The sequence below is a fragment of the Cardiocondyla obscurior genome, linkage group LG19, assembly GCF_019399895.1.
Source record: "Cardiocondyla obscurior isolate alpha-2009 linkage group LG19, Cobs3.1, whole genome shotgun sequence".
Taxonomy (NCBI): Eukaryota; Metazoa; Arthropoda; class Insecta; order Hymenoptera; family Formicidae; genus Cardiocondyla; species Cardiocondyla obscurior.
The window spans coordinates 3,993,687-4,014,415 of record NC_091882.1 but is presented as its reverse complement, the minus strand read 5'-3'; the positions used below and the strand labels follow the sequence as shown (position 1 = coordinate 4,014,415).

At 40.6% G+C, this 20,729-nt stretch overlaps 2 protein-coding genes across 2 annotated transcripts in view; one reads left to right on the top strand and one right to left on the bottom strand.

Moving 5' to 3' along the window:
- Nucleotides 1-20,729, top strand: part of LOC139110092 (uncharacterized) — a 113,221-nt gene that overhangs the window by 24,885 nt on the left and 67,607 nt on the right. The window lies entirely within an intron of this gene.
- On the bottom strand, nucleotides 5,179-15,214 carry LOC139110074 (chymotrypsin-2-like). The gene is made up of 4 exons (XM_070669626.1): nucleotides 13,019-15,214; nucleotides 12,582-12,926; nucleotides 12,088-12,308; nucleotides 5,179-11,864 (listed from the first exon to the last, which is right to left on the bottom strand). Exons 1-4 carry the CDS (start codon nucleotides 13,173-13,175, stop codon nucleotides 11,703-11,705), a joined length of 885 nt encoding a protein of 294 aa, XP_070525727.1. The 5' UTR covers nucleotides 13,176-15,214; the 3' UTR covers nucleotides 5,179-11,702.

Below are 20,729 nucleotides of genomic sequence, written 5' to 3'. Positions count from 1 at the left end.
ATGTATTAAACTTATAATAATTTAATATTGATTTTTAAATTATTTAAGTGTGGATAAAGTAAATGTGATGTAACCGCGAGTGATAAAAATTAAAATTATAACAAACGTTATAATTTTATATTATGAGAAATATAATTATTTTATTACGTATTTTAATTTAAAGATATTACGTAATAGTTCTTATCATTATTTTTAAAATTCTCTCATTAAACGTTAACTTAAAAAATTTGCCCTTTCACTTTTCATTATTCATTATTCATTAATTTTTTTATCTCCATTCTAGAACGAAAAGTACGTATTTTACTCTACCTTTTATTACCGTTATTGTGTTACGAAAGATGAATATGTTATTTTGTTTCCTGTGTTACAACTACTTTTCATTGAAACATCCCATGCGATCGAGCTCAGAAGTTGAAGTACCGCTACTGGAAATGAGTAAAGCTCTGAAAGTGCTTCTTTTATAATGGCAGAGTCAGCGTTCCTTTGTTAAGAACAACTCTACGCGGCGATTTTCCATCGTAACTCGGGGTGATCGCGAGGTATTGAGCGAACAGGGGTATACGTCGGCGGTAGGACTCGTCAGTGGCGGAATATTCTCGTGCAATACGGTGATTGATGCGTTAGAGAAAACTCAGAAATCGTGGTCCGATTTTTACTATGACATGTCGCGTAGGTAACGAGAGACAAGAAAAAGAAACGTAAAATAAAAAATTCTCGAGATCAAGCGTGCATTTTCGAAACCGAGGAATCTAACAATGCGATTGAATATTGATTTTTCTCAATCATTGACTTCCGGGAAAGTTTATATATGTATTTTTAAGTACTTTATTGTTTTTTTTTTCTTTCATTATTCAGTGTCTTTTTTATTTAACTGCGAAGACATTTCGGAAAATTAAATTGGTTCTTATTTTGTTTAGCAAGTTTTCCAACAAGATTTGATATTAAGTACCTCGATAACTTTTACTACTTCACATTTTAAGCATAAAGTAAAATATTTTATTTGACTGAAGATATTGCTAGAGGCGTCTAAAGTTTCAGGGAATTATAAATAGAATTCGAAGGTAAAACTTGACAAAATGCAAGCTTCCGTTCTCTTTTTCTCTCTCGCAACTATTAAGACCCGCGACTCACTTGCGCAATAAAACTCGCCCGTCACTTGCGCAGTGTTCTTGATAAACCGAATCATCCGAAATAAAATCTCTGCTCTGAACTTTTATGTAAAATTTTCATCCCGGATTTATAAAAAGGAACGATTATTCACTGGTGGAGGTTTTTCCCAACTCGGTTTGTGTCGTTTTTTTTTGCGAATTCACGTGTGAGAGGCTACCTCGAATTTTAATTAAAGGTATGGTTGAAATCCCTAGATGCCCGGTCGCCTCGTTTTCCGACCGGCTTGTCCCGATTTCGCTACAGTCTTGCACGATGTTACTCGTGGTGCACCAGCTCGTGAAATAAAATCGGAGGAAAGGCTTTGCCGAGGCGTCGGAGAACGAGACCGGATTTCCCTTTCTTCAATTGTATGTGCAAGCGCTCCATTCCCGTCCCCGGGTAGATTTTATTTGTTAAATTGTTCGCATTTCTCTCTCTGTAGCTGCACGTCAAATCGAGCTGAGTGCCTAGCTTAAGAATTTTAATTCAAGCTCCTTGAGCCTCCGGACGCGTCAAAATTCGGCCGAGAAAAAAAGTGTTATAATTCCTTGATTACGACAAGAGCTTGCTACTCAGAAAAAGGAAATACCACAGCTTGACTTTCGTTCACTGAATATCAGCGAATTTAATGCGAAAAGAGAAACGTACCTGCCAAAAATTAACGGAGACAATATTTGTGAAATAAAATTAACTTTTTACGTGCGTGCGTATTAAATAATTTTTTATTCGTAGAAGAAAAATAATTCGCCAGATAAAGTTTTACGTGACGCGAAGCATCAGTGTTATTGAAAATTGTAAATGCAGCCCGTGTCGTATCCGAATGCGGCGTCTTATCGGCGCTCCTTTTGCCAGGCTTTTTCGCGCAAAAATCAGGAAATACACGAATTTTAATGCAAGCGGTTTCGCGTTGTTTTTGCATGCAGGCCGCTCCGTTGCATAATAAAGCGATTTGGAGGTTTTTTGCCGCGCGATCGGAGGCGGACAAGTACGGCCCGGACTTGCAATTTCCGCCACGAGGATCCCCGGTCTCTCACCCGATTTTGTCGCGACGGCGTCACTTCTGTTAAGGATGTTTCTTAACGAGGACCCTTTCGAGATCGCAAACGCGGGAGTTGATTTCGTGAGTTACGACGTAGGAGAATCTCTCGAGAGTTCTCACCGTCAGCTCTCTTCTCCTTCTGTTATACTCTTCCTTCTCTTCTCATCAACCAATTTTTCGCGGTTACGCGAGAATATAAACAGTAACGTCGCGCGAAATAATTTCAATAACTTCCAGCGCGCGTAAAAAAAAAATTCTAATTGATTAATCTCGATCACTAGATCGTTGTAGCTTTTTCGTCCTTAGCTACGAGTTAACGCGGAGTAAACTACGTTCGATAAATAAATTAATTTGGTAAAAGGTTCAAAATTAGCAAAAGCGGTACGCTGATCTCTATTTTTCTTTCCCAAGAACCACTCCGCAATTATAATGCAAAACCTTGACACTCTTTATTCGTTTCTTTTTTTACCTCGTTATTTGCGCATGCAGTGGTTAAAGTAACATTTTCCACGTCCCGGTGAATAAACCGTGTTCCGCGGCGAGTGTAAAAAGTTTCAGGAAATAGACACTGTTTTTTCGCGCTTTCGCTCGCGTCGCGAACTTGCCCGAGTAACCAGAGGGGTGGCTAATAAAAAGGTGGACGATACGGCGTAAGAAAGCCGATCACCGAGAGAGGAATTGCAGTTGCAAGAGAGGTATAGAGAGAAGGGAGAGAAGAGCAGGTCGATGTGAACGCCGAAGGGGGATGCGATCTATAGTCAGAGGGTTGCTGAACTCTCTCCAAGTGTCAGCCTGAAGCTTTATGCGTCTGCCTCGTTCGTTTTCTCAGAGTTTGCCTTTCTCGTGCACGGTATATTCGCGAAACGAAAAGCCACCTTTTTTTTCCTCTCCCTCCCTCTCTTCCCCTCTTTCCCGAGCTCGACCGGCCACGCTACGGCGATCGAGGAAAGACAAAGGACGAAATGTTCGTTTCCGGTAACGGGTAGCGTCGACACGACGGAAATTGGTTGCTCTCCTATCTGATGAGACGACGAAAAGGAACGGGACGAGGCTAGAAGTACGTGTTAATTCACGGGAGAGTTATAACGGGCGGGGGAACGTCTCCTGGGTGAGCCCGTCGCGAAATATGTCTCGAGGTATTTCTTTCCGTGAGTTTCCCTGCTTTTCATTTTTTTTCCCCGCGGCGCCTTCGCTGAAAATTCGTCGCGACGGGGCGGGGATTTCCGTAACGGATGGCTCGAATAAGAGAGGGCGGAATGATTTGCGGAGGTCTGAAGAAAGTTTCGGCTAATTCCACTTTGAGAATCCGACAGGGTACAGGTGTACGGCGACGATTTGTATGACTTTTGCAAATTTGTCGCGCTCGCGACGCGCCGGCGACGAGATACGGGAGGAGGTGTTGCCCTTCGTAGCCGCCTTTATAACGAGCGCGATATAGAAGTGAAAAATTTTCACGAGTTTGTTAAGGGCCACGACTCGGAAAGTTGCGCGACAACGCTGGCCGCGAGTGTTGCATCGCGTGCCAGGATTTGCAACCTTGAGTTCCGCGCACCTGTTTCCCTTTGAAATATTTGCGAGCGCCAGAGAACATTTAACAGCAGGACAAAAGAATGCCGAATAAACGTAACAAGTTTTTTTACTGTTTTTTTTTTTTTTAATATCATGTTCGACTCATTGGCGTAGTTTTTTGTATTTACGCAGGCCTTTTCGCGAAGGAAGATGAGCAATTTTAATATTTTTGTATTCTAAAATATATGGATTTTTTAAGGAATTAAAACTTTTTAAAAAAGACTTAGAAATGCGAGATAATTTCGGCACGTAGGCTAAAAGAGTAACTAAACATTCAAAATACATATAATATTTAAATCCCGTCACGGAGAAAATAAAATGCAGTAAAGTTTTTAAAACTTTTCTATCTTAAAAAAAAGTTATGTTAGATTAAACCGAATTTGTTGTCGCTTTTTTGCCATGCTGATTAGCTTGGCTTATTTTATACCGCGGGAGTACGCTATACAGTTATCCTTTTTAATCGTTTTTTTTTTTTTTTCTGTTTTTCGCTTTTATTCGTTTTTGTAGTGTTGCAACTTTTTTTATTTTTTTATCCCATCTTCAAAAACTCGTACTAAATCGAATCAAGTTTATCGTTCCGGTTTTTTCGCGATGTTGATTGTTCCTCGCTTGGCCTACTTCGTGGCCACGAGAGTAGGTGTCAACGAATTTTTATTACTTTATTTTTAATAATTTTTTTTTATTAAAAAAATTTTAATTATTTATTTTTCGCAAGTATAGTATTTCTTAATAGACTAAAACGCATTGAAAAAAAAAATGTTACTGAAAAATATTAAATTTGAGACAGTTTTCTATAACGTACGAGAAGGAAAGGTAAATGACGAGAGCTCTGTAATGTCTAGTAATTAGAAATTTTTAAGAATTTAAAAAAACCCGAAAGATTAAAATAAAAATAAAAAGTACACACGAACGTGCGTAACGAAGAGGAATTAAAATTTTTAGTTTTCCTTAAGGAAAACTCCTCCCGAGGGGAGTTATTTCTCTTCTTGAATTTACTTCTTTTACGCTTATCCAGCTCAGTACTGGAGCGAAACAACTTTCATAATACGCCTCATTCCTCGCAGATTAGAAAAATTGCAGAGTAAAGTTTTGAAATGCTCATCTTTTTTCGGCAATCTTAATTTTCTACTTCCTTTCGAGGTTTTGCACAATTCTTATAAAACCTTCTTACGAATATTACGATTTTAGTTTTAGAGATTATGCCTGATTTAATTAATTAATTTTAACTAATACGGGACTAAAATATTTTCGGGACACAACATTTCACGTTCAGTTAATTATCATAATTAGATTGAATATTTCTCGCCAAATTTAACGGGTACATCATTATCGGTGTATTATTTTAGGATTGTAAATAGACCGTGTACGCCTCCGCGATTATTAATTGAAAACATATCGATATCGCGCCTCTTGGAGCACGGAAATTATTTTCTATCGCGTAACGTATAACATTCCTTTATTCTTCCCCTCGTTCGTTTGTCTTTTCATCCCTCTCATTTTCACGTTGTATTTTTATCGCAACAACAACTCGAGCTATCATTCTGGATGAATTCCATTATTTCTGTTACACCGCGCGACGGGGTGGAATCGAATTAAGCAAACATACCGGACGGAGGAGGCGCGCGTGGAGGGGTGGGACCGTTCGCGAAAACGGCGAGAGCGAGGGCGGCTTTCAGCGGTTTAGGTTCTGATAAAACGCGATAACGGCGCACGACCTCCGGTATATAACGACGGGGAACGATAACGCCGCTTTTACCAACACCGAGGACGCTGCTTTTGAGCTCTCGTTTCAGCCGACGTGGCCCTCCTCCCTTCGCCTCGCTACTGTTCCGCTCTTTTCGACGTTTACGCGAGTGCCGATCCGCCCGCCGCGTATCTCCGGCAACCAGATCTCTAGGGGCCGATCCGGGCATGGGATAATCGAATGACCGCGTTTGCTTATGGATTAGTAGTCGTAGATTTATCGGCTTCGCTTGTTTCGACGGCGTCACGCTCGAGGGAGTTTTTTTAATTACCCCTGACGTCGTTATTATCAAACGGATTTTTCATGGCGAAGAAGCTGCACGAAAATGTAACGAGCTATTCATTTATCGTCTTTTTAAATTGCAATAATCACGGTCTCAATTTTTTCTAAATTATTCTAAATTACTTTAAAAAGACATTGTAAAGAGAAATTCTATTTATTAATATATGCAAATCGTTCTGGAAGTGCTAATAAAAGTTTAAAAAGAAATTCACTCTTTTTCGAGCCATTTGTCGACGTATTGACAAATGCATCTACTATTACACCTTACAATCGTCGCTTTCAAGTATCGCTATCGGTAAAATCATAAGTGTTTAGCACCGCCGTCTGTTTCTATTACTTGAAATCAGAAACGTCCATTCTATTGTGTACATCAGCATTGTGTCGGAATCGATCAGATTTCACCACTTTGTTGTCACACGGATGACAATATAAAAAAATGCGAAAATCTTATTTCTTTTTTTTTTTTTTGAAACGGAAGAGAGAAAAAACGAGAAGCACAAAAGCGACAAATAATGAATTTATTCGTTTCGCGAACGTATTGAGAATCGAAAGTCAGGCAAATTAAAAAGCTCCAGAGCTACGAGCGAATACGAAGAATTAATTTTTATAAAAACAGAAAAATAATTAATCAAAAAAATAAATAATAGTTTGAAATTATTTTAACGATATACGTCGCGTATACACGGGAATCTAATTGAGGGAAACAATATTTGAGTTTTCGTGTCTTGCTCAAAGTACCTTTTCCACGCCACGTCATATTCCTGACATGTGATTTACTTCCAATTTTATTTGTCTTCCCAGTAGTTCTCGTTTCTCCGTCGTCGCCTGATTACAGAAGTTATAGCTTGAAATGTGAGTCTCGCGCTATATACAGACATATACATACATATATCGTACGACAGTCGGCACAAAAGCCTGCCGTGAGAGAGAAAAGAGAACGAAAGGATGGGTATTACGAGGAAATGATGTACCGCTTCGCTTCGTTCAAACCGACCGGTGGCTTCGCGTGAAGAACCGTAGAAATTGCTACGACTTCCTATCGCTTTGAAAGGAAATCGTAATTTCGTAACAAGTTACCCTAAAACGGTCTTGGCGTTTTTCGATTTGTTCTCGCTTAAAAATACCGTCTCTATTTTTCTAATTTTTTTTTAACGTTACTATATTATATTATAAATTACTATTTTTTTTTTTTGCGTGTAACGTAAAATTATCCATAACGCTTATCTTGTAGAAAAAGATATAAGATTCAAAATTTCAATGTGCGCCAAGAGAATTTTGTATTATCGTTTAATTATCTTTAAATTAAATATAGAAGCCCCAAATTCTAAATAAAAATACGTTTATATTATATTAATACAATTAATTCGTGAGAGATGATTGAAGAGATCTTATTACGAGTTTCAATTTTACGTCATGATTATCTATTGTGCGTATAACTAATTCATAATTCATATGATATAATTATTTACATGTATTATGTTCCTCGAGAGAGATTCATCAATTCAAACGTATACGGCATATTTCGATATACTCTCATAATTGATTAGAACATTGTTACTTCCGCATATATTAGCTCATCAGCGGGACGCAACGTTCGCGCGGCTTGCCGAAAATCTGTCACGTACTTGCTAAGTTGACTAATGATTCGACTAATGATTCATCAGCCGTGCCTGTTGCGAAACAGTTTGTCTAATGAGTGACGCAATCTTCTTGCCTCGCCGATCGACGAGGCTCCGCATCGGTGCGTATTGTTGCGGCTCATGGAACAACCAAAGTTTCTAGCTCATTAATTATCACCGGGCCCGCACATCACGGTATCATCGCGCCGGGATGGACGAAGCTGTTAGTAATTAGTATTACATCAATTAATGACGTTGGCGACGGCGACCGGGATTGATATTTGGTTTAGAACGAACCGCGACGAGTACGAATTTACGGCCGTTGAGTCCCTTTTGAGAGAAAAAACCTAAAATCTATGACGAGCCATCTAAAATTTATTTCACATTTCTAATTTTTTTTTTTTTATATAGTTTTTGGTTAATTTCATAATCTTATTAATACAATTATATTTTTATTTTATTATTATTATTTTTTTTAATAGGTGCAAATTATATAAGATTTATCATTTTATACTGTTTCGAAACGTGTACCTACTTTGACGTTAGCGCGATTCTACATATATCAGCTCGCGAGGGAGAAAAGGGTGTCCATCGTAGCAAGCGCCACGTGCGAAAGGGTTAATCCGTGAGCTAATTTAGGCACCGCCGCGATAGCCCGGCGCAATTAATCGCCCGTGATTGTCGACATCGATAGGCGAGCGAGCGGTGCGGTCGTCGCGACGTGATAATGTAATCGTCCGAGAAATAACGGTCGCACGAGGAGCGAAGGTGACTGTTTAGCGCGACACGTCGCTAGGAAATTAGGTCCCGGCCTTTTTTTTATCGCACTTTAGCGCACGCCACTTTAACGAGGAGGCGTGCCGATAAAATGCGGGCGCTTTGCGGAAGAGCTCGCTTATTCGTGGCATGTGCGTGGAACGTTTATAGGCCGAGCGAATGCGACGGGTGAATTAGCATTAACTATTAGCGTTAACGATCGAACATTGAAATTATTTAATGGGATAATTGTTAATTGATACGCGCCGCGCTGCGCGAAATGTATCGCCCGCTGCACTGTTAGCTCGCTGATAATTTAGTAAATACGTCATATACGTATTGGGTATCGATTGAAGCGCACGCTGGATTAAATATGGAACGCAACCGATCTTGCGAATATTTTCCGGAGACGCTACGCGCGTGGTCAATTACAAGTATTAATAATTGTTTAATTATTTGAAGTCAATTCTTTAATTTTTTAATAGTTAAATATATTAATGCATTGCGAATGCCACGTGTAGAAAAGTAAAGTCTGTAGCGTCGAAAGAGAACGAAATAAGGCAGAGCGGAAATAAAAGACGGCGTATATTTTCTTATAAAAAATTTTAAACTTAATCGCGGTCTTAGCAATAGCCATTCAATTTCGTAGATCGAGAACGGTTTATATTTTACGAGCGTCTTCTCCGCGCCAGAAAATGAGACAGTTTGGGATCTAGTTGCAATTCAGATGAGCAACGTACGTCTGCGCGGCATTGTCGATGTAAATCGAGTATTTATCCCGTACGATAACGAGGACGGAGTTGAAGAAAGCACATCTCGGTCGTTATAAGTTAGCGGAAGTCGGCGAGATCGAGGGAGAAAGAGAGAGAGGGGGGTGGGAGAGAATTCACCCTCGGTCTGAATAATAATTTCATACATATTCCTGCCTTTTCTTTGGCTCTCGATAGGGATAACTGTGCCCGTAGTGTCCTGACCCATTAAACTTATTTTTCTCCTTGTTTCACTCGTGCTCCATTTCTTTTTCTCGGAAGCTACGAGTTGCCGGCTATCCCGGATAACGTCCGGATGCAGATGCGGCCGCATCGTGCCCGGTCGCGCGCGGCTCGATAACGGTGCACTACTTTCTCGCGACTGCTGCGGCCTTTGACGAGCTCGCTATACGTATAACAAATGTCATTGCAACGAAAATACAGATAACGAATAATTGTTTCTCATTCGAGAGCGTCTACTTCCGTCGTGACTGCTAAGCGGCGAGTTTGCAAAGCACCCAATTAGAACTTGACTCTTAAGTTCATTAAGGATATAAGCATTTATAACTTTTAATTGTCAAGGATCGCGCGCACTTTTGCGTAACGCGTAAAATCGTTTTTAAATTTATTAAAGAAGCCGAACCGAATGTACTACTTTCGCGCTTGATGCGCAACGATGCCAAAGTTAATATTATACATAACTTATTTATTACGTGAATCGAAAGACTAGTTTGCCGCTTCGAATTTAAATTTAAGACGCGCCGCGAGCAGCTTTTCAATTAAAATTCACCTGAAATGCATATAAATGGTATCAATTTGCATCGAGAAATAAAACCGGCGGGGAACTTTCGACTGTCGGCTGCATCGGAAGATGTAATATATCTTGTGAAAACGTCAAGAGAACTCCTGCGAACCTATAAAGTTCGACTTCCTATTCCGCCAACGGCCACGTACTACCGGATCTTCCAGCACGAACATCAGTGGATTTTCGATCCGGTCGTTCGTTTCGCTTCGTATCTCGGCTAAAATCCTCGTAATAGGAATGATCCATCGAAATCCGCCAAGTTCCTTCATTTTCCGTTGAAAAGACCCGATTTCGCTTTCGTTTTTGCTTGAATTTTTTCCCGAATGCAAATTATTGTATTAAAAATATCATATATTTTACATACCTTTGTTACTTAATTAAAAATTAGATCTGTATTGACTGATTTATATGACTTACAAAAAAAAAAATTTTTTTTTTAATCTTGAAGACATTCACGAGATATCCAAACGCGACTTTCCTCAACGTCGATTTTATTTCGAAAAATTTTAACATTTTATAAGTGTGATAAGAAATAAAGTACGTGTCGAAAGGTAGATTTTCCTTGAAAGAACTTATCGAGGAAAACGAGATCAGACCGAAAACAACATCTGCGGAGTGTTGGCTTCGGGTAGACGCCCGAGCCAGCTAACGCCGTATTCGGATCCGGGATCAAGCTCTCGTCCGGTCCGCTGATCGTAAAATCTCGAGAGAGCGTCGTGAAACTTAAAGCCACGCACACCTGTTTGCCCGAAGCATTCGCGCTCGCAAGTTTCCCCGGATAAGCGCCCGGAACGCAATTAAATGTATAATCTGTAGGAATTCAGACGACGGCGATATACAAATGATATCTTCGCGGCGCCTGTTCCTCGCGCTCAATACTTTCTACCATTTTATTTGCCGAGAACTATCGACATCTCGAGCACTTTGAAACTCGATATTAATTTATTTAATTTTCCAAGTTTGACTACGTCGGAAGAAAGTGTCGCAAGGAGTCGGGTAATCGCGCGGCGCTAAGGCCCTCGGTAACGATCGGAAAGGCGCGATTTTTCTGAGCTAACGACAAGAGTCTTCCTAACGAAGGGAGAATCACCGTTACATAGTCGAGACGCGTAAGGGGCGCCAAACGGCTTCGCTTATTCAGCATTTCGCTGACTATCCTCGCGAGCTTTTAAAGACGACGTCACAATGGCGCGGAACGGAGTGGCTATTATGCACGGTCCACGAGCCCAAAGTCGTACCCCTGCGCGATAGCTGGTAATGACTGTGGATGGAAGGAGGAAACACGGTTATTTCCCTTCCCCCTCCCCTCCCTCCCTCCTCCCTTACAATTCCGAAGGGAATGGCGAAAAGAGAATCCGCTGGATAGTTGTTAACCCACTCTTCGCCCCACCTATTCCCTCGGGACAATCGTCCGTAGCTCGTCCGGGAACAAGTTCCTATAGTAATGCTTTTACGCGAACGAATTGCGAGAGTGTGGCGTGTATTTATCCTGTGTTTTAAGCCCTTCGGCTCGCGCATTATTATTGAGATCGTGTGAAGTAGTCCGGTATTTACCGTTGATTTATAAATGCGTTAAACGTGCATACGAGCATCCGGCTCAGCTAGACGCATTGCCGCGACGTACGGAACGAAGTTCATGTGTCGAATTTCGTCCAGTCAGTGTCACATCGATTTAAATCATTCGCATCATGCGAGTAGGTCGTGGCTGTGCGTGAAATCGGCGGAGATAATTAATTTTCGTACGTTTGATTCGGCAATCGATTTATTAATCCCGGCTGTTATTAGACGATTTAATAAAATTATTGTAAGACATTATTTGCAGAGGTAAAAATAGAAATGTACTTTTGTAAATGAATATAGTTGTATCTGCAAATATTATTTAAATGTGTATATATATTTAGAAGTATATTTTACGTTTTTGCAACTTATAACAATCATACTTTTTACAAAAAAAAATAAAGTACATGCGTTAAATAAATATTTTAATTTATTAAATAATATTTGTGACTTGGCGAATCCAGCCCCTAAATGAGGAAACCCTGGTGAACACTCCAGGTTTGTTGCTAGGACAATATTCGTCTCCATAACTCACAATACCGATTTGCAAATTTTGACCGCCTCGTTTTACAACGAGAGGGCCACCACTATCGCCCTAAGACAAAAAGAGAAAGAGAATATCGAAAAGTAGATTTGCGAAAAAAATATACTTTCGAATTTCGTTCATTAAATCTGCTTAATGTGATTAAAAAAAAATTCCTATCGTACGTAAAAATATTTCTTATACCTGTAGCTATAATTTATTTTGCAGTGCATATTTTAAACTATATTTATATCCTAAATTGTAATTTTCTTATTTACGACCAGTTTTATTTTACCTGACAAGCGTCTCGTCCCAACCCTGCTGCCGTGCAAACATGTCTGTCGCTGATTTGCCAATATTTTTTGCATTCGTTATTTGATATAACAGGCAGCGTAGTGTATTGTAATCTTTGCGAAACTTTACCTACCGTACGCTGTTTTCCCCAACCGATTACACTAGCATTTCTATACGCAAAACTTTCATCGTGATAAGCTAGTTTTATAGGACGAATAAATTCTAAAACAGAAAAATATTATACCTAACCAATAACTGCTTGAAATGCAAATTAAAATGCAATGCATTCGTAATATTTCTTAATCGTTTACAACGTTCCTTTTTTTTTTTTAGCGCGTAATAAATTTTTATAAAAAGAGCCGTGAATTAAATATACAGAAAATTATTGTCAAATCTATTTGTTACAAAAATTCTTGTTAAGTTTCCGTAGATTAATCGAACAACACCGGGATATAAGTAGGTGCGAGAAAAGGATGTTAATGCAGGTATACTCACTGGAAAACATTATGTCCCGGGGCATGCGAAGTAACGCGATATCGTTGTGGCTGACTAAATATTGCGGATGTACAAACGCTTTAGTTGTAATCATCGCGTCGCCAGGGCCCCGAAGAGAATCGTACGCGATACCGGATTTGTCAATGATACCGAATACTACGAAAAATCTTTGTGGACGATCGATCACGCAATGACCGGCTGTGAGAACCCATCTGTTCGATAAGATCGTGCCGCCACATTGCGAAATGTATTCGTCGTCTAAGAGATGATGGACCACTGCCATGTAGGGAAATTCCCCGAGTTTCGCGTACTTTCCGCCTGATATTCTCGTCGAGTCTACGTCATCTATCGTTTGAGAAAAAGTATCGTAGATATTTTCAAGTAATTTTTTAATTATACGCGTTGGGAAAATTAAAGAAGAAATTTTTTTTCTTTACCGTAATTAGCGTTATTAATAATTACAATGCTATTAGCGTAATTGTCATGGTAGAATGTAACGTTGCCAGATTTGCCGTAATTAAGATAATGACTGTGAGTACAGACTGTCAAATTAATTAAAATACTCAAAAATATTGGTACACTTTTTCGATTCATGATGGACTGTCACTGAGTAACTGTGATTAGTCCTCGCTTTTTCGTTAATATATGGAATATCAACGAGGTCAAAATGCATTGTGAAAGAAACGTCCCAATTATCGCTAAGCGAAATGTACTTGGTGCACGCGAAATCAAATTTATGCCCAGTGATTACGTTAGGCGCGGATGTTTGCCAACGTGATGCATTCCTTTGTCGTTCAAATAATTAAATTCGCTTTTGCGAATTGTTTGAAAATTTTTCTTTTAAATTTTGTTGTGATAATACGTGCGTATAAATTAATTCGTTTATCGTTAAAATAATAATTGAATAAAAATTGAATAAAAGAGAAAAGGTAACCTCAGACCGGTTTTACATTTTACATTATAAAATTAAAATTAGATATTAACTTATAAATAGTTATAATATAAGAAAAAAAGATAGTCTTATTTTTATCTTCCACGTATAGCGCTTTGCATTACGCATACTTTCATGCCTGGACACGATCACCGCCAGCGTAATAAGCCCCATTCTTCGTAACAATTTGACGTAATATACTTTATCGAGACTTATCGAGCCGTTGGCGTAGCGGCAGGGTCGTTAATAAAAAATGACACGCAATTCCTAATTAAGGGGGACGAAAAAGAACCGAGCGATAAAAACTGTTTGATTCTAATTGCTCTAACCAGATTGCCGTGGCGTAATTTAGAGGCCTCGTTTAACCATCGGGATGGAAATTTTGGAAGAACGTGCGCGCCGAAGAGCGCTCGACGTTTTCCCCAATTGTTTTGCGCCGCGCGACGCATTTAAGCGCGCGGTGGGTGTAAAATAGAGTCGCAATTGCGCGCGTGCAATCTACATAAATTTAGAGATTTCGCGCTCCTATCGTGCCCCCGGAAGATTCACGTCGTGTTTCGCATTTAATTACAGGGGTAAACGACGCGCTCGGGGGTGCGAGGAGGCCTCGCGACATTGCGAGAAGCCGGTGAGCCGGATACGCTTCCGGCAAGGGTAACGATAGCGCGATAAACTTTCAATGCCGCGTGCGTTATTTTCGATCCTTATTGACGCCCGTCCCGACGCTGATCGTGAAAGCCGGCGGCCGCGGATTGTTACGAACTCAAAGCATAAATGGAGAGGCATTTCTCTCAGATTTTAGTTTCAGCGATAAATTCTTTAGGACACACGAGTCCCCGTGTCGAGTTACATTTGGCACGGTTTCTTTTAGCTTCGCGTTACCGGCCAATAAAAGTGGGGCCGGCGTCGCTCGTTTCGTAAAATCACCAAAAATCTTTTTTGATGATTAAGTAGTTTATCGATTGAAATTGCGCTCTTTGTTTCCGAATATTTCGAATATGCCGCTTAACTCGCCGTGAGAATTTTACACGTAATTACAGGTTGTCGATTAATTTTATTCCCTATCATACGCCGGGATGTATGCCTTCGCTTCGGCAGTTTTAACTTGGAGCAAATGCCGCTGATGGGAGAAGCTTTTTTTTTTCAATTTGGTCATTTGGAGACTGATTGAAGCATTTTTTGGGCGCTTCGCCCTCATTAGGTCGGTACAAGAAAAAACAATGTTCAAGAGGGATAAAAAAAAAAAGGAGGGAATGAGAGCGACGGTTCTCTCTCGTCCTGCGCCGAGCATGCGCCACTTGAAAACGATCAAGAGCCAAGTTCGCTGTGCCCAGGCCGGAATCCGGGCTCGACATTGCAGCTGCGCCATCGGCCGATGACGCAACTCGATTATATGGTACGCCAGGCAATAGAACGCAGTTGCCGCGCGGGTACAATCTCAGTCGCTCATTATTTCATTTAAAAGCGCGACGTCGAGAGAAGCGTTGGTTAGGTGCAACAAGGCAGCGGCCGCTTTTAATAAAGAATCTCCGCGAAGAACGTTTTTAAAAGATAATAAACTGATTTCTCGCAATAAATATGTAGATCTCGCGCAACATTCAATAGGTCCTTACGCCTAATGAGGCTAAATATTCATAACGCGACTAAAACACACGTTGGAAAAAAAGAAGCATGAAAATTGTATATTGCCGCGATGAATCTGCACTAATAATCATTCGATAATCTACTTGAAAAGTGGATTAAATACTTTATAAGATTAAGTGGTTTACGAGTTAATTATTTACAGCCACATGCGTATCTAATAATTAATCGTACGAAACACCCACGTAAAATGGCAGCTATGATAATATTGGAAAATAAATATAGAATTTTTTTATTTTTTTATTACAAATAAATATACGAGAGAAACGTTTTATATTTACTGCAACTTAATATACATATCCAACTAGTAATCAATTTAAAATAACTGTAAAAAAAAAAGAAAAAAAAAGAAGATGGAAAGAATTAGATTAGATGGAATTAAAACTGCGCTGCAGAGGAACAGATAAGTCTACGATAGGGCTTTCCTCGCAATTGTGATTTTAGATTGAGACGAGCTTTGTTCTAAAAGTCAATCGAATTTCTGGCCGCGACTGCGAAGGTAGCGGGACGGAACGAAAGCGCTTCCAATTCGCGTTCATCGACGGGATCGCCTTCGCGAGTCCGAAATCCGACGTTGCGGCTGCGGCGAACGATGACGTAACCGAGCGGGATATACGGCGCGGAGCACAATGGCCTGTATGTAGGTCGTGGTGTCAGTGCCACCCTCTCTGCCGTTCTATTTCTCGCCGGGAGGTTCGCTACCTCGGTCCCGGCGTGCCCGGAAAATCTCCGCGATATCCGCCGGACGCTGGCTCCGTCTCCGCGTCCGGCTCCTTCGACGCTATCACGGCCAATTTGACCGTCACATTCGCGCGGATCGCCGCAATTTCGAGTACGCTAATGAATGCGGTCGCCGACGAGCGGACCGGCATTCCGAAACTGCAGCCTGGCTTCGGCGAAGTTTCGCCCGCTGCCGTTTCCTGGGAATCATCCGCGGTGTGACCTGGATTCGTCGCCGGCGGCTGAAGCGCGGTCACACCGGGACATTCTTTCGCGCAGCCGACTGCAGAGAGTTCGGTATGTTCGGTCTCTTAAATCTCTCGATACAATTGCGATCTTGTGCCGATGAGCCAGAAACTAATTTCCGCCCCGAAAGAATATTCCGCGTAATATCGCGATAATGATTTTTAATTCCTGACATCGCTGTACGCGTTAAATTTTTTTTAAATATTTTTTTTACTATAAAATTATTAATATTTTATAATATTTTAATTTTATTTTATTTCATAATTATTTTAACGTACGACGTTGCTTTAATAATAACGTTATTACCGACGAACGCATAAAGAGACGAGCGAGCGTACATTTTTCATTCGAAACACGAAATATCTAGGCGGAGCAGCGTAGAGGGGTGGAATTAAGTAGGTAGTTTCTCAGGTTACTTCTTTCGTTTTGGGTGCAACACTCGCGCTATCGTGCCGTTCTATATTTACCGCCGTCGTCGCGCTCGAGCGGACGAGAAGGAGAGACCAAGCTGGCAGGCAAACGCCTGAATCCGCGCGGTGAACGATTTAAGCAGTCCGAAACATACATCTATACGCCGCACACGAGCAAGACGAAACTACTCCTTTTCCCCAAGACAAGTCGTGTCGTCCCTAACTTTTCCCATTCTTTCGCCGGCCGGAGCTGCTCGCAATTCCGCCCGCCTCCTCGTCGCTCCCTTTTTTGCCCTTTTCTCTTTTTCTCTCTTTCCCGCCACGTCGCTCTCTCCTTCTCGTTCCAGAACGTCGAGCTGGAAACTCGTGTTCCAACGGCTTTTGTAGCCACTGCCAGCGATCCTTCTCGCGACGGTCGTCCTGCCTTTTTGACGACAACTCTACTTTCTCCGCTTCTGTCTTATCTGCCGGATTCTCGCAACTTCTTATTGCCCCGTGGCAAACTAGAGTCTCTTTTCATTTCAGTCGCATCTCCGCCGGGAATCGCGCAATTGTAATGATTTTATTGAAGATACGTTTAAATGGCTTTTAATGATGCCTGACGATATTGTTGATCTTTTTGCAACCATCTTTTTGTGATCGTTAAGAGACTTTAGATATAAAATGATTACTTTTGTCAAATAATATAATATTAAGTTACATTATAATTAAAAGAAAAAAAAACTAGCTTTACGTGTAAAGTAGATATTTGAAATTTAATTGTATTTCAATAGAAATGATAAAATTACCATCAAATTAACGTAAAAGAGTTTGTGCTTAATTTATGGCGTCAATTTTTGCATTTCGTAAACATTTTTTATCGCAAGAAAAATCACTCGCAAAGTTATGCGCGTGCTGATTAATGGGTAAATAATCCTCGGCACGTGCGTTTCGTTTATTCAATCGAGGGAAGTTTCCGAAAATATTTTTTTGAATCAATATTCATGATGCGCCACCGACGCATAAACTTTCACGGCGACATATGTCGGCGCTCGGAAAATTAACTCTCGGATCAGTGTAATTTTACAGAAAAGTCCCACCGTGCGTCCGAGGGGGTTAACTTTATGTAATATAATAAATTTATTACGTAAAGATTAAATACGATATATCGAGTACGCGCGAAACTGTTATGTGCAAAACTAAATTTGTTTCCCGCGCCGTTTGAAACCACGTCTCGCAATTCTACTCTTCAGATAGGATCTACATCACTTTAACTACTCGGAATTGCCTCCGTAAGATAAGCTCGGCAAGTCGGTCGATGGCCTCGCTGTTTTCTTCGCGGCGCGGCGCTTCCGGTGTATCGATAGCGATCGTTTCTCGTGCACGCGGTGCCATCAATTCTCATGGAAAACTGGCTGCAACGTTTCGCCGCACGGTAGATTACGCCCACATAAAGAGCCAGGCAAATGAAGACGGAACAAAGCATGAAACTGCACGGAAATAACGCGTGAACGAAGCGTTCGATTTACTTAAAGCGCACTCCATCGTCTAAATCCCGACGAACTCGCGTGTGAATAAAAAAAAAAAAAAAACGTCGAGTGCAAAGACGACGCGATTTCAGTCCATAAAATTTCAATGTTTCTTTAATACATTTATTGCCATATTTCAAGTTTCTGAAATACTAAATACCTTACAGTTTCACGCCCTGAGCGAAAAATGTATGTTACTTTTTAGCCCAATTATAATTTTATGATATTCCTTACGATAAATATGAGAAAGTTAATTATAAATATAATTGAGTTAATCGTATTTACTAGTAGAAGTGTCGCGATTGAGTCCAAAGGTAATTACATTTTTTTTATTTGGTGTATCAATACACTTGTGATTTCATAACAGAATTATTGGTGAAAGCGGTGTTTCAACGCGTACGTAGCAGCAGCATTTTATAAAAACGCTCTTGTCAGCAATTTTATGGACTGGCCGAGTTTTTCAGACACTCCGAATCATCAGTATTGCGCGCAGCCCGTGCCGAAAAATTTTTAGAGCTTTTACGGAGGATATACGGCCGCCGTTCGTTTTCCAGCCGCGAGAATTCGATAGAATAAGTTGCGGTCAGGAACCGCACCGAATTAAAGGCGACGCTACGGCGGCAGCTGGCGAAAATAAAATCACTAGGGGCAAAAAGAAACCGCGGAAAGTAAACTGCGTCCGAGCGAGCGGCGGTAAACTAAATGCACTTTGAAATTTAGCGTTACCGCGGCCGAGGCTGATTTATCGTTCGGGCGAACGATAAATGTAAGCGCGCGTGACGATCGATATCATTTTTACATTTGACACGCCGTCGTTTCATATGAGTCACGATTTTTTGAAAAATTATTCGACGCATCCCTTTTGCCGCGTCTTTGAAATGCGTTTATAGACACAACGGTATCGGAGAAAAGTCGATCCATCATGAAATCGCGCATAGGGCACAATATATTTCAAATGGTTTCGCTACGCCTTTGATATCGCACCGATATGATACAACGCTACGGCGTTAAAGTGCTTGCAATCGCACCGAGTTGCGTAAGATCACATTGCAGCTTCGACTTTGCCGTTCCAGCGATGCAAAAATGCAATTTTAATTTTCTTTTTTTTTTAAACTTTATCTTGGAAAATTATGTATGAGCGTCGTTATTAATCATTTTAAAATATTTAAAAAAATTTTAAAGCTGCTTAATAGCGCTGGCAAAAAGATTTTTCCGATAAATAATTTTTAAAAAGTATATGTGTACCTACACCACGATGTTGTATGCGATCGACAACTCAAAGGAGCGATGTAATGGCAGGTAAAAGGAGCAATAAATTGATTTTCGTTATCTCGTCGACTAACAACGATGTACGCGAAGAGGGGTCAAAGTAAATCGTCGTAAGAGAAAAGAGGAACGAAGATTATTATGCACTGAGGAGCGTTCGTACAAAACCGGTTATCAAGAAAGGAAATAAGATCAGAAGAAACGGAAAGATAGAAATAAATAAACGTTATGAAATATTCCGAGCGATGCTTTATTCCAGAGTATTCGTCTCTTATTGCGGTACGAATATTTGTAACGATGAAATATTCCTGCCTTGAGCCATCTTAATTTATTAACTACACTTAGTGCATTAAAAGTATATTGAACAACAAAGATATGAAAATGTAAGAACGAGAAATTTATTTCTCGTATATCGAATCAGTTGCTATAAACATTTATTTTTAATTTTGTTAAAGAAGTAATTTAATATAAATTGCTATATTAAAAAATCCGTACTTACAACAAGACTCTGAAATATCGCATTTCGGGATTAATTGCATACGTTAATGAAAGCGGAAAAAAAAATGTACGGAGTGAAAAATAAGGGTGACGACGCCGTAATGTGGTAAATTTCTGGAATTCACCATCGGGTGCACTCGCAGGGTTTTTCAAGAGACGCAGCAATGGGCAAATAGACGAGTGAGCGTATTCGAGAGATGGCGTCTCCACCGATTCTGATATCTTGAAAGCTCAAAGGGCTGCCAGACATACCCCGTCGGTGGAGATGCAAAGTGCAAGAGGACCTTCCCTTACGCTTCAATGGCCCGGATAACATCATGACGCTTCTGGGTAACGAAGAGGCACGGGACGTCATTCTCAAAGCTAAACGGTACGTCAGGAGGTGGTCTTTGAAGGGCCCACCCGAATATCCCGATTTTTTCCCTCGGATCGGCCGAGTTTCCGAATCGCCTGATTTTTAAGATACGGAAAGTTTTTCTTTTACCGAAATTAAATTTTAATCGCAAGATATGTTGCAAAAATTTCCAATTTTCTTTCGACAAATTATTCAGATTTATTATACGTCGTAACTTAGATGATATTAAACGTTACGCGTTATTCTTACTATTCGCGAGCAAGAATTAAAGTTCAGACGAGACGTGACCTTTAGCCACGTGCCGGGGGGGAGGATTAAGCGCATGAAACTTCCGAGAAGCTTTAATTCGACCAGCGGCCGTAATGCAGCACTCTGAAACAGCGCACTTGCGGCGAAGCGATCTTTGTAAGCGCTGTAATGTATCACGACGTGTATCGCGCGCGGTAATCGGACCGTCCGGGGTGAGCACACGAGCCTCTATTATTCGCACGACGAATCTTACGACGTTCTCGCGATCAACTCGTGTAACCCTGGGAAGTAACGTGTGGAAACAAACTTTACAGCCGGCGCTAA

Coding starts and splice junctions, on each gene's coding strand:
- LOC139110074 (XM_070669626.1), bottom strand. CDS start 13,175: ATGAATCGAAAAAGTGTACCAATATTTTTGAGTATTTTAATTAATTTG. Junction 12,309..12,581: donor CCGGGACATAATGTTTTCCA/GTGAGTATACCT, acceptor TTTCTGTTTTAG/AATTTATTCGTCCTATAAAA. Junction 11,865..12,087: donor TGGGACGAGACGCTTGTCAG/GTAAAATAAAAC, acceptor TTTTTGTCTTAG/GGCGATAGTGGTGGCCCTCT.